The sequence below is a fragment of the Palaemon carinicauda genome, chromosome 13 (assembly GCF_036898095.1).
Source record: "Palaemon carinicauda isolate YSFRI2023 chromosome 13, ASM3689809v2, whole genome shotgun sequence".
NCBI lineage: Eukaryota > Metazoa > Arthropoda > Malacostraca > Decapoda > Palaemonidae > Palaemon > Palaemon carinicauda.
Window position 1 is genome coordinate 81,115,144 of NC_090737.1, and position 16,324 is coordinate 81,131,467.

Sequence of the window (16,324 nt, forward strand, 5' to 3'; positions counted from 1 at the left end):
AGAGAGAACTTTGTAATCTCCAGCAGCGTCAGCCGGTTTATCATCGTCATCAGAAACCTCCTCGAGGTCCTGATCCACATCTGCCACATCCTTCGAGCGAGAAGAAGGCTCCTTAGAATGCGACAATGGCAAATCAAAGGAATCTACCTGCAAAAGATGGCTTGCATCCTGGAGCCCAGCGCTAGAAGAGTCCTTGGAACGAGAGGCAGTATCGTCCCGAAGAGGCAGGCTGGTATCGTCCTGGTGCCGAGAATGAGAGGTAGTATCGTTCTGGCGCCGTGAGCAAGAGGCGGTATCGTCCTGGCGTCGTGAACGAGAGGTGGTATCGTCATGGCGTCGTGAACGAGAGGCGGTATCATCCAGGTGTCGAGAACGAGGGGCGGTATCATCCTGGCGTCGTGAACGAGAGGCGGTATCGTCCTGGCGTAGTGAACGAGAGGCGGTATCGTCCTGGCGTAGTGAACGAGAGGCGGTATCGTCCTGGCGAAGTGAACGAGAGGCGGTATCGTCCTGGTATCGTGAACGAGAGGCGGTATCGTCCTGGCATCGAGAACGAGGGGCAGCATCGTCCTGGCATCGAGAACGAGAAGCAGTATCGTTCCAGATAGTATCGTCCTGGTATCGAGAACGAGAAACCGTATCGTCCTGGTATCGAGAAGAAGTATCGCCTTGCAAAAACGCACATTCCTCATCCTGGCGCAGAGAGGGAGAAGTTTTCTTAAGAGAAGAACTCCGTTCTCTCTTAGAAGTAGACTTCTTAATAGGTAACAAGTCGTCTTTACGTCTATCAGACTGGGCGTGAGGGCGGCTAAATGCTTGCACTAACGTAAAAAGTTGTTCCTGCATGACAGACATGAAGGATTTAGCAACATCAGCTGGGTCTTGCGGTACCGAAGGGAAGGGTTGACGAATAACACTCGTAGAAGGGGGAGGATCTTCGCCTGTAAAAACCTGACTTGCAGGCTTAGGCTTCGCCCTTTTCACAGGCACGGAATCGAAATCGTCCTCCGACGGACAAGGTTCATAACTGCTAGAACCGGGAGAGAAAGAACGAGACAGTTCGTCGCGGTTCCATCTCCTCTTAGTAGGTCTTGACGCTTCAAACTTCCATTTACGTCTGGGCGAATTCAGAGAAGAAATTAACAGATCCGACACGTCTTTTCCGTGACGGTCAAGAACAGCCTGGGAATCGACAACAGGGCTGTTTGAGGCGACGGCTGACCGAGGGTACGTACCTCTCACCCCCTTTCGGTTGTCGACGTACCTTCTCCCTTGGTCCTGGGAGCTTGGTAGAGGTCTACGCCTAGGGTAATGACAGGTTCGGTCAGTCGCCACCTCCACTGCACTAACACAAGCACTTTCACTATTCTTACCTTTAAAGCCCTCCAGTTGTTCTTTAATGGCCTTCAACTCGGCAGTCAAACTAGCGTACCGAGGGTCATCCGCAGATACGGATCCTGTAGGAGGGGCAGGAGTTACTAACTCAAGGGAAGGATCAACTTCCAAAGAGGAATCAATTATAGGTTCAAAAGATAAATCTACACTAAGTTCGTCTTCCTTACCACTAACAGACATAAGCCTACCTGACACTTGCGCGCATTTTTGCCACGCACTGGCACGCATTATGCACTGGTGATTTTCCCGCACTGTTCACGACCAGTTCACTCCAGTTCACGCGACGTTCACGCCATGGCACGAATTGGCACGCCTAGTTCACAAGAAGTTCACGACACGTTCACGCGAGTTCGCGCATCATTCCGCATCGTTCACGCATCGTTCACGCCAGTTCACGAATTGGCCACTCCATATAAAAACGGGGCTTCTCCAACCCGAGGACATTCTTGGATTGGCTTCGGACGAGACAACATGCTTACTGTCAGACACACCATTGCATTGAGGAGAAGATACCTATACCTGGCAGCTGCTGTAGCATTTGTTGGAGTGCATCAGAAAAGGCTGGCAAAGGAAAAAGAGAAACAAAAGCCAACCCTACCTCGAAGAAAGATACAAAGGAAAGTGTGGGTCGGGGAATGGTTAACCAGAAGGCAGTCGTTTGGACACTATGACAGTCTATTGACTGAACTCAACAAGGAAGATCCAAGGGGCTACAAAAATTACCTCAGAATCACACCTGACCTGTTTCAAGAGATGGTTGAGAAGTTAACCCCGCACCTCCTGAAGCAGTCCACCTTCATGAGGGAACCGCTTCAAGTTGGACTCAAGCTTGCTGTTACCCTCCGCTTTTTAGCCACTGGAAATTCCTATCAAAGTCTGCAGTACAGCTTCAGGGTTGAAGCAAGTACCATCAGCAAGTTAATACCCGAGGTGTGTAAAGCCATCATCGCGGCCTACAAGGACGAAGTGCTGCGTTGCCCCAAAACTGAAGAGGCCTGGAAGGAAGTTGCTGCCAGATTCAGCTCCAGATGGAATTACCACAACTGTCTGGGGGCTGTGGACGGAAAGCACATTGCCATAAAGAAGCCACCCAATGCTGGCTCTTACTACTACAACTACAAGGGCTTCCACAGCATTGTACTGATGGCAGTCGCAGATGCTTCCTACAAGTTCCTCTATGTGGATGTTGGGGCAGAGGGTGGTGCGTCGGATGGAGGAACATGGAGCAACTGTTCTCTGCATGATGCTGTAGAAGACAACAGAGCTGGAGTGCCTCAACCAGAACCAATCCCTAATGATGACCACCCAGTGCCCTATCACTTCGTTGGGGATGACGCCTTTGCTCTCCGAACCTGGATGATGAAACCATTCTCCCATCGGTCACAAGTCCTACGAGAACACATATATAGCTACAGGTTGTCTCGTGCCTGACGTGTCGTTGAGAATGCCTTTGGAATTTTAAGTCAAAGGTTCCGTTGGTTCTTGACGAAGATGCAGCAGAAGCCCAGCACCATCAACCTGATCACCATGTGTGCATGTGTCCTGCACAACCTCGTCCTCATCAAATACCCAGGTGCTTTGCCAGAAGTGGACTACGAAGATCCAGACACACATGCACTGATCCCTGGTGCATGGAGGAATGAGCAAAACCTGCAGGGGCTGATGACTCTACCCGGCCATCATATCCAGAAGGATGCAAAGGATCAGCGAGACTACCTTTCACATTACTACATGTCCCCTGCTGGTGCTGTCCCTTGGCCAGAAAAAATTGTAGTACCTTCATGAGCTGTATAGTTGTTCCATTTTGTTAATAAAAGAAACGTATATTTTTCGTTTGTATTTTTTGTGGCCCTTCATTTTAGTTTCAATAAGAAAGCATTTGATTTACATATAAATAGCAGACATAAAATATGTACAAGTATTAAGAAAGCATTTAATTTTTACATGAAAACAGCAAACAAAAAATTTGTTTTGCTCTTCATTTTAAGGTAATAAAGAAGAATAAGTATGTTGATGAAATAAAACATCATTTTATTTTTACATTCAAACAGCAAACTTAAAAATTTCTTGGGTTTATTTTTCAGTTCATTTTTATTTAAAACAAAAAATTTGGCTCTTGATTGGTAATAGATGAAAATAAGTGTGTGCAAGAAATAAGACATTATTTCATTTTTACATGAAAACAGCAAACAGAAAAAATTTGTTTTGCTCTTCATTTTAAGGTAATAAAGAAGAATAAGTATGTTGATGAAATAAAACATCATTTTATTTTTACATTCAAACAGCAAACTTAAAAAAATTTGCCTATAGCTACGAGCCTCGCGAAAAGCAGGATCGGTACTTCGATCGTGTCGAAATCCCCGAGCTAACAATATAAGCATTTTATGCGGAGCTAAATAGCTAAATCATTAAAGCAAAACAAACCGGGAACGTCGCTCTAGCAAACTAAATGACCCATAAGAGCGAGCGATAGCATCCTGGATGCCTCCGGTAGGCAACAGCTCTTGTTTACGTTAATATCACTTGATTTAATTCAAAATGACAAGAGCTTACATTTATACATAGTGAAGATAATACTCAACTTTCCAGGGGCAGAAGAGGCCGGAGAAGTCATCAAAATGTTGAATTAAATCCAAAACGAGAGAACATTTTTGTTTCTCTTCATTATAAAGATATAGAAATAGTTTGAAATAAGATATAATTTTTTTTTTCACATTAAGACAGCACATATAAAAATATATTAGGTTTATTTTTCTTTCCTTTTCATTAATTTTTTTGTTTCCTTTTTGTTTCTCTTCATTATAAAGATATAGAAATAGTTTGAAATAAGATATAATTTTTTTTTCACATTAAGACAGCAAATATAAAAATATATTAGGTTTATTTTTCTTTCCTTTTCATTAATTTTTTCGTTTCCTTTTTGTTTCTCTTCATTATAAAGATATAGAAATAGTTTGAAATAAGATATTTTTTTTTCCACATTTAAGACAGCAAATATAAAATTTTTGGGGGGTTTATTTTTCTTCCCTTTTATTATTTTTTACTTTACTGTTTCTTTCTTTGTATTTTAAGGTAATAGACAAAAAGTGTTTGGAAATATATAAATATTTTATTTACATTAAAACAACATATATGTACAAGTATCACACTTCATTTATGTACAAATATTTATAACTATTTAAATTTTCTTGTCCTTGACTGGTGGGGTGTCAAGTTCCTTGGACGAGTAGAGGGGTGAGGGTGTCATGGCCTCAACTAGGTTGCTGTCGATGGTCCCCGGGGTCAGGACAGGGAAGGTCAATGGACTCTTGAATGCCGCCGACCGCGACGTTAATGAAGGTGCTGGTGAAGGAGCCTGGACAAGGGTGGGTGACGACACTGACGCTGATGGCGAGGTCACCTGGACGGGGTGGATGACAGTGGAGTTGGCATCCCTGGGTGCCACTCCGTGGTACAGGGCAAGGAAGAAGGGATTGAATGCGGCATCCAGTTATGACTGGCTGGACGATGCTGCTGCTGCTGCTCTGGCTGTGCCTGCGAGGGTCCTGGTTGAGGGGACTGCCAAGGTTGCTGCTGGTGAGGGGGTTGCCAAGGTGACTGCTGCTGAGGGGGGTGCCAAGGTGACTGCTGCTGAGGGGGGTGCCAAGGTGACTGCTACTGAGGGGGCTGCCAAGTTGACTGCTGCTGAGGGGGCTGCCAAGTTGACTGCTGCTGAGGGGGCTGCGAAGGTGACTGTTGCTGAGGGGGTTGCTGCTGCACAGGGGGGCTGTAAAGGTTGCTGCTGCTGTGGGCCTGCCCAGGTCACTGATGGTTGTTGCAGTGCCTGCTGGAAGACCTGACGATCGTCCCTGTAGCGTTGTGTAAGATTGAGGCACTCTATTTGGAATTCGTGCCATCGGTGTACTGGGATGGCACGCATGTAGCCTTCCAGCAGGCACGCAAAATCGTGCACAATCTTGTGCTGGCCCATGAACGTTGGGGCCGCCGATTCTGCTTTCGACACAAGCTGAAACATAAAAAATATAAAAATATATTATATATTATATATATGTATATATATATAACAAACACTGTAACAATTTAGTACAGCATTTTAATGCAACAGACTGCATATGTCAAAAAAAAATGAATACTCACATTCCTCAATATATTGCTGAAATCCTTCTCCGACACATAGGTGTCGCTGTGAGAGGTGTCAAGTGTTCGACTGGACCCCTTCCCCTTCCCCTTGTCCTTCCTGGTGGTGGTAGATGCCTGGCTGTGAGAACCTGTCGACCTCACATCATCGTCGACATCGCTGACTGTCTCTGCACCTCCTTCGGAGCCACGAAACTGCTCATTGGCGACTGTCTCTCCCCGGACGATCTGCTGTATTAGAAACGACCAAGTGTCCATGAGGAAGTCATCACGGCCACTCCTTTGGGCCTGGCCAGCTCCACTCTTCTTCTCCTTTTTCATAATTTTGCCAACCCTCGTCCTCAAGTTCTCGTATCGTTTTTTGCATTGGGCACCAGTGGCAAGAGGATCCAGCTGGCTTCCTATATATTCCCACCTGCTGTTCTTCAAAACCTTGTTGATCCACTCCTTATGTTTCTTGTCAAACAGCATGGGGTTCTCCTTGACAAGGTCGGCCAACGTAGTCTCCGTCTCTTCTGTCCACTGGTAGTCAGGGATGTCCTTCTTAGACACCCGAACCCGCTTCTTCTTAAAATCATCATCACTGGATACCTGGCTCTGGCTTGTATCCTGCTGTGTCTCCGGGATGACCATATCGAGACTTGAAAATGATGAATGAGGAGAATCTCGATCTGCAGTCTCCTCTATCACGTCCATTTTCCTCCCCCTTCCCTTTGGCTGCTTTAGTTTGGCCATGTTGTCTCCTCGCTGGCGAACTCTGGAATGGCTAGGAGTGTCCTCGGACCTCAATTTATATACCCCCTAATCCTCTTAATCCCACGAGAGCTCCACCCTAATAATCCCACGAGAGCTCCACTGGCGGAGTAGGCGGGCACTAGCGTGAGTAGGCGGGCACTAGCGTGAACCGGCGGGAACTGGCGTGAACGATGCGGGAACTGGCGTGAACTGGAGTGAACGATGCGGGAACTGGAGTGAACGATGCGGGAACTGGCGTGAACTGGAGTGAACGATGCGCGAACTGGAGTGAACAGTGCGAGACAATGCGGGAGTACAATGCGTGACAATGTCAGTGGGAAGGCTGCGATGCGCGAACATATCGTGAACTGGAGTGAACAGTGCGCGAACTGGCATGCACGATGCGTGAACAGTGCGTGGAATGGGAAGCATGGCACGCATTGGTACGCTCTGGCACGCCAGTTCCTGCACTGTTCACTCCAGTTCGCGCATCGTTCACAAATATTTCACGACTATTTTGTGCGTGCTAATGCGTGCCACAAACTTTAAACATTTCAAAGTTCTGGGCACGCATGGCATGCGAGTTCCAGCACTGTTCACGACATTTTCACGACTCGTTCACGCGAGTTCGCGCATCAATGCGTGCCAGTGCGTGCCACGAATGCGTGCAAGTGTCAGGTACCCTTTAGATTTAGACCTAGAAGCTCTCCTAACTCTATCGAGCTCTAGTTTACGCACATAGCGCTTCATAATCAACCAATCCTTTTCATCCAAAACTTTACATTCCCCGCACCTATTATTAAGGGCACATTCAAAACCCCTACAATTCAAACACACGGTGTGAGGGTCTACCGCCATTTTCGGTAGTCTCACATTACATTCCTCATTCGCACAGACACGGTAATGACTTTTTTCACTCATAATGAAAACAGCAAAAAAGCAAAGAAATAACAAAAACACGATTGCCAAATCCCCAAATCAGAGTACTTCACCAAATAGCAGACTGGTACAGCGATACAGGGAAAGCGAAGAAAAACTCTTAATGACGGACCAACGTGTTGTCGATCTGGCCGGTAGAGATGAACTGAAGAACAGAAAACGGGAATGATTCCTCGTACCACCCTTTAACGGGTGTAACCACCCAACCACCACAAGGCAAGGCGGTTGCCGCGTTTAGAAAAATTCTGCCGAAATAGAGATTATTAGCTATGTATATATAACTGCCAGGTAAGTTCTATTCATAAAATTGCTTACTTCGTGTGTCGAAATAAAATTCAGGTGTAGAGTCAAAAATTTGCTCGAATTTTACTTCGGATGTTGGAAAATTTGGATGTAGATATGTTCGTGGGTAGAGGTTCCACTGTATATATATATAGTATATATATATATATATATATATATATATATATATATATATATATATATATATATATATATATATATATATATATATATATATATATATATATATATATATATATATATAGATTATATATATATATATATATATATATAATATATATATATTATATATATATGTATGTGTATATATATATATATATATATATAATATATATATATATAATACATCAAATGCCTCATGCTGGTCAGCGCACGCCGCGGTTAGGAAATGAGAGCAAAAATGTAACCGGAAAGATTCTGTTGGAGGTTAGCGGAGTGCTATTTCAGCATCAGATTTTAATTTTGGTACTTGTAGGAGCATCGATAATTTTCAAATGAGAAGTGCTCGCCTAGCGATAGTATCCATAGGAGCCCCTGGGGTTATAGCATCCTACTTTTCCAACTAGGCCTATGGAGGACGAGAAGGTATCTTCAGGCCAAGGCAAGACACTTGTCTTAACATTTTCCACTGCCATAAATATCAAAATTTGGTAATCAAATCACCTGAAATTACATATAAAAATCAGACTTTAATCAGTTTAGTGAGATCGGTGTTACTCTATGGAAATGCGTCATGTCATGACAATGAAACAATCTCCAATAGATTTAGTAGATTTGAGAACAAAGCCCTCAGAAGGATATTGGGAGTTGATTGGCAGGACAGGACTAGAAATTAAACTATAAGAGATGCCATATGTTGATGAGATCATAACGAGGGGTAGATGAGATGTTTTGGGCCTGCTCTTCGCACTCCCCAAGAGAGAGAGAGAGTGAGTTCACAAAACGTTCAGCTGGGCTCCACAAGGAACTGGAAAAGTTGGAAGACCAGGCCTACATGGCTTGGGACTATAAAGCGTGAAGTAGATGATGAATGGAGAAGTATTGAATTAAAAGCTCAAGATAGAAACGACTGGCGAAATCTAAGAGGCCCTTTGCGTCAATAGGTGTATGAATAGATGATGATAAATATTATGAAAAAGTAAAAGGTTTTAAGAGGCTAAGTAGATGCAGTGGAACCATCATTTGATGGTGGGCAAAAAAACCGAGCCAAAGGCATAATCCTTTTTCCAGGAGCAATAGCTATGGTTAAAAAAAACAGCCTTACTCAAACTTTAAGATGGTTTTGAATAAAGGGAAAATAATTGATTATTGCATTTGTGAAATTTGGACCATAAGCCCTAGCACTGGACCAAGCCGGTCATTCAAGAAATTTATTGACCTTAGATGTTAGGATGCCAGAAAACCTCAAATCAATCAATCAATCAAGAAATTTAAAATTTCATTTCATCTTTAGAGAGTTCTCCTTCCGATGTCTTTTCAAGAAATCCTGTGTAACCTTCAACAAAATAAAATTCAAACTTTCCTTCATCACCCCTCTCTTTACACTGGATGGCCGGGAAGAGAGTAGAGACAAGACCAGGTCTGAATAGTGGAACAACATGGATAGAATATGTAATATATACACGTACTATATTCCCCTACGCTAACACTTCGGTGGTACCACGATAAAAGATTCAACGCGATATACGGTTGCGTAAAAGTGGACAGTCGTATGTGCACACATAACATGTACATATAACGTAGGTCTCTACTTCCTTTAATACATTTTGATCTGGATAGTCACTATAGCTTTCATGCTTGTGTAAAGACTAATAAAATCAAAGCATATTGTTGTATCTATTCACATTTCCGGTAAGGCACAACTAAGAATGTTTTTTAAGCAAAAATGTACACAGCAATTGATCAAAAGAACAACTGTACAGTTCACAGTAAGACTAATTAGCTTATTTACTCATGAGCAACCGACCCCAAAAAACTAATGCCAATTTACTTTAAATTAGAACTTTATTTCCCACTTGGCTTCATGAAAAAAAAAATGCGCTTCTACGTCACACGTAGTTACCAATTCTCACAGAACACATTCGGACATGCGACGTGACTTCCATAAACTAGGCCTACGATAACCAGAGGGACTACATCTGTTCCTTGCCTTGGCCTTCGTGAATCAATTACGACAATTATAGTCAGTTGGGGGAAAAAAACATGGGGGGTTTTGGGGTAAGAAAAAACATGGCCCTCACCCCCTCATCAGAAAAAAAAATATCATTCAATGCTATAAACATGAAGATAAACTCAATAACTATGTGTCCACGTTACAGATTTCCTTAATTGTTATATTTAGGAATATGCAACGCCATCAGTGTAAAGTTATTGAAAAGTGGGTCTCTAAAACTTATTATTGACTTTCACAAAATTCTGTTTTTTCTTATCCCAGATGGGTTTCGGGGATTTGTGAAACATGGGTTGTAGTCCCTATAGAGTTGTAGTGGCGGTCTAATTGTCCCAGATCACCAGCCTCTACTGATTAGTGTTATAAGGGCTGGTTTTTTTTACCCCACCAAATTTCCACATAGTGGGGTAAGAAAAAACTGATCATGATATTTTTTTGTTACCCCGTGTGGTGTTTTTTGTTACCTCATGTGGTATTTTTTTTTTACCCCATGTGGTATTTTTTGTTACCCCATGTTCTTATTATAACCAAACAAGTATTAGTAGTTCAGCTTGTTTCTTCTGAAGTGTTGCCTGTGTGCGTAAGCTACCACTGCTTGAACAAGTTTGAATTTGTCTTAACAGGTTGGTATATTGTAAGGTCTGATGGTAAAGAAACTCCCAAGTGTGAATTTCAGTATTAAGGTTATTGCCATAGAGTTAGCTGGTGCAACCTGAGCTCTTGAAAAATGCCTCGTGACTACAATAAGAAAATCAAACCCTGAAATGAAGAAACTGTGAGGAAAGCATTAGAAGAAATACAGCATGGAGCTTCAGTGTGGTCAACTGCATTGAAGTACTGTATGTCAATTTCTATGCTCCGAAACAGAGCATTAACTATCGGAGAAGAACACACCGATAAAAGGGTAAGCAACTGTTCAACTTTTATTATCCCCAACTAAATTATGTGTTTCTCAACTTCTTTGGCTGGAGCAAATCAAAGAATACATAGAATAAATTGTATGATCAAGCCCATCTATCGCTCACATTTCAATGAACCAAACTGAAAAGAATTCCTCTCAAATTGAAAGTAGTATATATTATTTTGCACTCTCTTTTCGGGGCTGGAAGACAGCCCTCTCACCTGAGCTAGAGGACAAGCTGAAGAGTGCACTTCTGGAGATGGAGGAGATGGGTTTAGGACCAACCATGACAGAATTTATGGGTATTGTCCACGATCATTTAGTCGCCAATGAGATTCCAACCCCTTTCGTGGGTGGTCGTCCTGGTTACGAATGGGCTGCTTCATTTCTCAGTAGACATAATCTTTGTCTAAAAAAGGGTGGAACAATGCAGTTAGCTCGAAAAAAATGTAACTGCTGACCTTTTTGTGATTTATGGATATTACGACTTGCTTCAGAGAGCACAAGAACGTCTTGGTATAAGTAATAGACCAGAATGTATTTGGAATCTTGATGAGACAGGGTTTCCTCATGACCCATCAAAATGCAAGACCATAGGTTCAGTGGGGAAGAAAACCATACATGTTGTGTCTGTGGAGCAAATCGGGAAAATACCACTGTTCTTGCTATGTGTTGTGCAGATGGTACTACTCTTCCCCCTGTAGTGGTATTTAGAGGAAAGCATATGCAAAGTACCTGGAAAAGTACACAAGACATTCCTGGAACACAATATGCTGTTTCCGAAAATGGTTGGATGACAACACCAATCTTCGAGGACATTTTCAAGTATTTCGTAGACGAAACAAAAGATAGGCGTCCTTTACTGTTAATTCTCGATGGCCATATTAGTCATACCTCAATAGCAACTGTTGAATTGGCGAAGAAAGAAAACATATCTATATTAAAACTTCCTGCTCACTGTACTAATGTTCTTCAACCACTTGATGTTACCTGTTTTGCCCCATTGAAGAATTACTATCAATATGCTTTGAATGATCATGTCAATAAAACAGGAGCCCGGGAACCACTGAGAAAATGTGGTTTTGTAAATATGCTATGCTCAGTTTGGGAGAAAGGACTCTCCCCACAGAATATAAATAACAAGACGTTTCAGAGAATAAACGATGATAAAACAGGCGTAATTGCTTTTCTGATTAAGTATTATATGCAATGTTTATGCACATCTTTTGTTCAATTATTTCACAAACGAACAAACACACAAACGCACTTCTTGCCTATCTGGAATTAGGAGGATGACCTTGTCTGCCTTATCATATACTGGTTTGTGGATTTGAGTATATTTGGTGTGATCAAGGGGTATCCAGTATCTCAAATGAATTACCTGACCCTAACCTACTTGAGGTAACAGGCAACCAAAGGCCATTTGTAAAAAGATTTACCTTTCTCTGAAGCTAAACATTTGCAATTTAATCATATATCTTTGTTTGTACACTCCCATTATCACCTAGGAATTCAAAATGAGTCCGGGTTTTAGTACGACCACTTCAACACATGTAACATAATGCTCAAAAGAGCGGAATTATTGAAACATTGACTGAAAAAAAAAACTAAAGATAATGCAATCTAAATAAAAGGCCTGGGTTTCATTATCAGCTATAAATACTTTTAAGAGATTTCTCCTACATTAACAATTTAGTGTTTTTCATTTGTGCTATCCATTTTTTATTCATGGACGTTAGGTTAGGTTAGTTAGTGTTGCGTATTGCGACTATGAATACAAGACAGTAACATACTCTAGGTATCGAGGTTTCACAACAATGGATATGGTTAGTGATAGCTATGTGATGCCAATACATATGGCTAGACCTATTAATCTACTTTAGTTAGCTCCTCATACCTAAAATTTATGCTATCAAACCTCAGACTTCATTGAGATGTGAGAGGTTAATTCAGTGAGCCTATTATTATTATTATTATTATTATTATTATTACTATTATTATTATTATTATTATTATTATTAATTGCTATGCTAACCGTGAAGAATGCAACAATGTAATCATAGGATTACACTGTCGATCTATCAAGTCCTATATAACTATGTAGGCCTGGGCCTAACATGACACACGGAAATATGTAGCCATAAAAGGCTAAAATGAATTTGACATACGGAAATATGTAACCCTAAGATGAAGTTGACACGCGGAAATATGTTGTCATAAAACGAAACTGACACACGGAAATATGTAGCCCTAAGACGAAGCTGACACACGGAAATATGTAACCCTAAGACGAAGTTGACATGCGGAAATATGTTGCCATAAAACGAAGCTGACACACTGAAATATGTAGCCCTATGACGAAGCTGACACAAGGAAATATGTAGCCCTAAGATGAAGCTGACACACGGAAATATGTACTGTAACCCTAAGACGAAGTTGACACACGCAAATATTTAGGCCTAAGACGAAGCTGACAAACGGAAATATGAATCCCTAAAACGAAGGTGACACACGGATATATGTAGGCCTTAGACAAAGATGAGACAGGAAAATATGTAGCCCTAAGACGAAGTTCATACGCGGAAATATGTAGCCATAAAACATAGCTGACACAGAAATATGTAGCCATAAGACAAAGTTGACACAAGGAAATATGTAGCCCTAAGACAAAGTTGACACACGGAAATATGTAACCCTAAGACAAAGTTGACACACGGAAATATGTAACCCTAAGACAAAGTTGACACACGGAAATATGTAGGCTTAAGACAAAGATGACAAACAGAAATATGTAGCCCTAAAACAAAGGTGACACATGGAAATATGTAGACCTAAGACGAAGCTGACACAGAAATATGTAACCCTATGGCAAAGCCGACACGGAAATTGTAGCCCTAAGACAAATCTGACACAAAAAATGTGTAGCCCTAAGACGAAGCTGACACAAAAATATATGTAGCCCTAAGACGAAGTTGACACGCGGAATATAACCCTAAGACAAAGTTGACACATGGAAATATGTACCACTAAGACGAAGTTGACACGCGGAAATAAATATGTAGCCATAAAACGAAGTTGACACGCGGAAATATGTAGCCATAAAACGAAGCTGACACACGGAAATATGTAGCCCTAAGACAAAGCTGACACACGGAAATATGTAGCCCTAAGACGAAGTTGACAAAAAGAAATATGCAGCCATAAAATGAAGCTGACACACGGAAATATGTAGCCCTAAGACGAAGCCGACACAAGGAAATATGTAGCCCTAGGACGAAGTTGACACGCGGAAATATGTAGCCCTAAGACAAAGTTTACACGTGGAAATATGTAGCCCTAAGGCGAAGTTGACACACAGAAATATGTGGCCATAAAACGAAGCTGACACAAGGAAATTTGTAACCCTAAGACAAAACTGACACACGGAAATATGTAGCCCTAAGACGAAGTTGACACACGGAAGTATGTAGCCCTAAGACGAAGTTGACACACGGAAATATGTAGCCATAAGACGAAGTTGACACACGGAAATATGTAGCCCTAAGACGAAGTTGACACGCGGAAATATGTAGCCATAAAATGAAGCCGACACACGGATATATGTAGCCCTTAGACAAAGTTGACAGAGAAATACGTAGCCCTAAGACAAAGTTGACATGCGGAAATATGAAGCCATAAAACGAATCCGACATACGTAAATATGTAGCCATACAACGCAATTGACACACGGAAATATGTAGCCCTAAGACGAAGTTGACACATGGAAATTTGTAGCCCTAAGACAAAGTTGACACACGAAAATATGTAGTCATAAAACGAAGCTGACACACGGAAATACGTAGCCCTAAGAAAAAGTTGGCATACGGAAATATGTAGCCATAAAATGAAGTTGACACACGGAAAAATGTAGCCCTAAGACAAAGTTGACACAAGGAAATATGTAACCCTAAGACAAAGTTGACACACGGAAATATGTAGGCTTAAGACGAAGATGACAAACGGAAATATTTAGCCCTAAAACGAAGGTGACACACGGAAATATGTAGACCTAAGACGAAGCTGACACAAGGAAATATGTAGCGCTATGGCAAAGCCGACACGGAAATTGTAGCCCTAAGACAAATCTGACACAAAAAATATGTAGCCCTAAGACGAAGCCGACACAAAAAAATATGTAGCCCTAAGACGAAGCTGACACAAAAAAATATGTAGCCCTAAGACGAAGTTGACACGCAGAAATATGTAACCCTAAGACAAAGTTGACACATGGAAATATGTAGCACTAAGACGAAGTTGACATGCGGAAATATGTAGCCATAAAACGAAGTTGACACACGGAAATATGTAGCCATAAAACAAAGCTAACACACGGAAATATATAGCCCTAAGAAGAAGCTGACACACGAAAATATGTAGCCTTAAGACGAAGTTGACACAGAAATATGCAGCCATAAAATGAAGCTGACACACGGAAATATGTAGCCCTAAGACGAAGCTGACACAAGGAAATATGTAGCCCTAGGACGAAGTTGACACGCGGAAATATGTAGCCCTAAGACAAAGTTAACACGTGGAAATATGTAGCCCTAAGACGAAGTTGACACACGGAAATATGTAGCCATAAAACGAATCTGACACAGAAATTTGTAACCCTAAGACGAAACTGACACACGGAAATATGTAGCCTTAAGACGAAGCCGACACTGAAATATGTAGCCCTAAGACGAAGTTGACACACACAAATATGTAGCCCTAAGATGAAGTTGACACACGGAAATATGTAGCCCTAAGAAAAAGTTGACACCCGGAAATATGTAGCCATGAAATGAAGTTGACATATGGAAATATGTAGCCCTAAGACAAAGTTGACACGCAGATATATGTAGCCATAAAATGAAGCTGACACACGGAAATATGTTGCAATAAGAAAAAGTTGACATACAGAAATATGTAGGCATAAAACAATGTTGACACACGGAAATATGTATCCCTAAGACCAAGTTGACACGTGGAAATATGTAGCCCTAAAACGAAGCTGACACACGGAAATATGTAGCCCCAAGACAAACTTGACACGTGGAAATATGTATGTAGCCATAAAACGAAGGTGACACACGGAAATATGTAGCTCTAAAACGAAGCTGACACACGGAAATATGTAGCCCTAAGACAAAGTTGACACGCTGAAATATGTAGCCATAAAAGGAAGCTGACACAAATGTGTACCCCTATAACGAAGGTGACACACGGAAATAGTGTAGCCCTAAAACGAAGCTGACAAACGAAAATATGTAGCCCTAAAACGAAGCCGACACATGGAAATATGTAGCCCTATGACGAAGGTGACACACGGAAATATGTAGCCCTAAAACGAAGGTGACACACGGAAATATGTAGCCCTAAGAAGAAGGTGACACACGGAAATATGTAGCCCTAAGACGAAGCTGACGAACGGAAATATGTAGCCCTCTGTCGAAGGTGACACACGGAAATATGTAGCCCTAAAACGAAGGTGACATGGAAATATGTAGCCCTAAGATGAAACTAACACACAGAAATATGTAGGCCTAAGATGAAGCTGACAGACAGATATATGTTGCCCTAAAAAGAAGGTGACACACGGAAATATATAGCCCTAAGACAAAGTTGACACGCGGAAATATGTAGCTATAAAACGAAGTTGACACACGGAAATATGTAGCCCTCAAGACAAAGTTGACATGCGGAAATATGTAGCCATTAAA

General features: G+C 41.7%; 1 protein-coding gene across 1 annotated transcript; it reads left to right on the forward strand.

Annotated features, from left to right (window-relative positions):
- The first annotated feature begins 11,163 nt into the window (after positions 1 to 11,163).
- On the forward strand, positions 11,164 to 12,463 carry LOC137651667 (uncharacterized). The gene is made up of 2 exons (XM_068384887.1): positions 11,164 to 11,757; positions 12,320 to 12,463. The coding sequence occupies exons 1-2, from the start codon at positions 11,164 to 11,166 to the stop codon at positions 12,461 to 12,463; spliced, it is 738 nt and encodes a 245-aa protein (XP_068240988.1).
- The last annotated feature ends 3,861 nt before the right edge of the window (positions 12,464 to 16,324 follow it).

Excerpts from the sequence above, each read along its gene's own strand:
- LOC137651667 (XM_068384887.1), top strand. The coding sequence starts at position 11,164 with ATGCAAGACCATAGGTTCAGTGGGGAAGAAAACCATACATGTTGTGTC. Across the intron at positions 11,758-12,319 it reads TAAACGATGATAAAACAGGC|GTTAGGTTAGTTAGTGTTGC; the intron begins GTAATTGCTTTT and ends CATGGACGTTAG.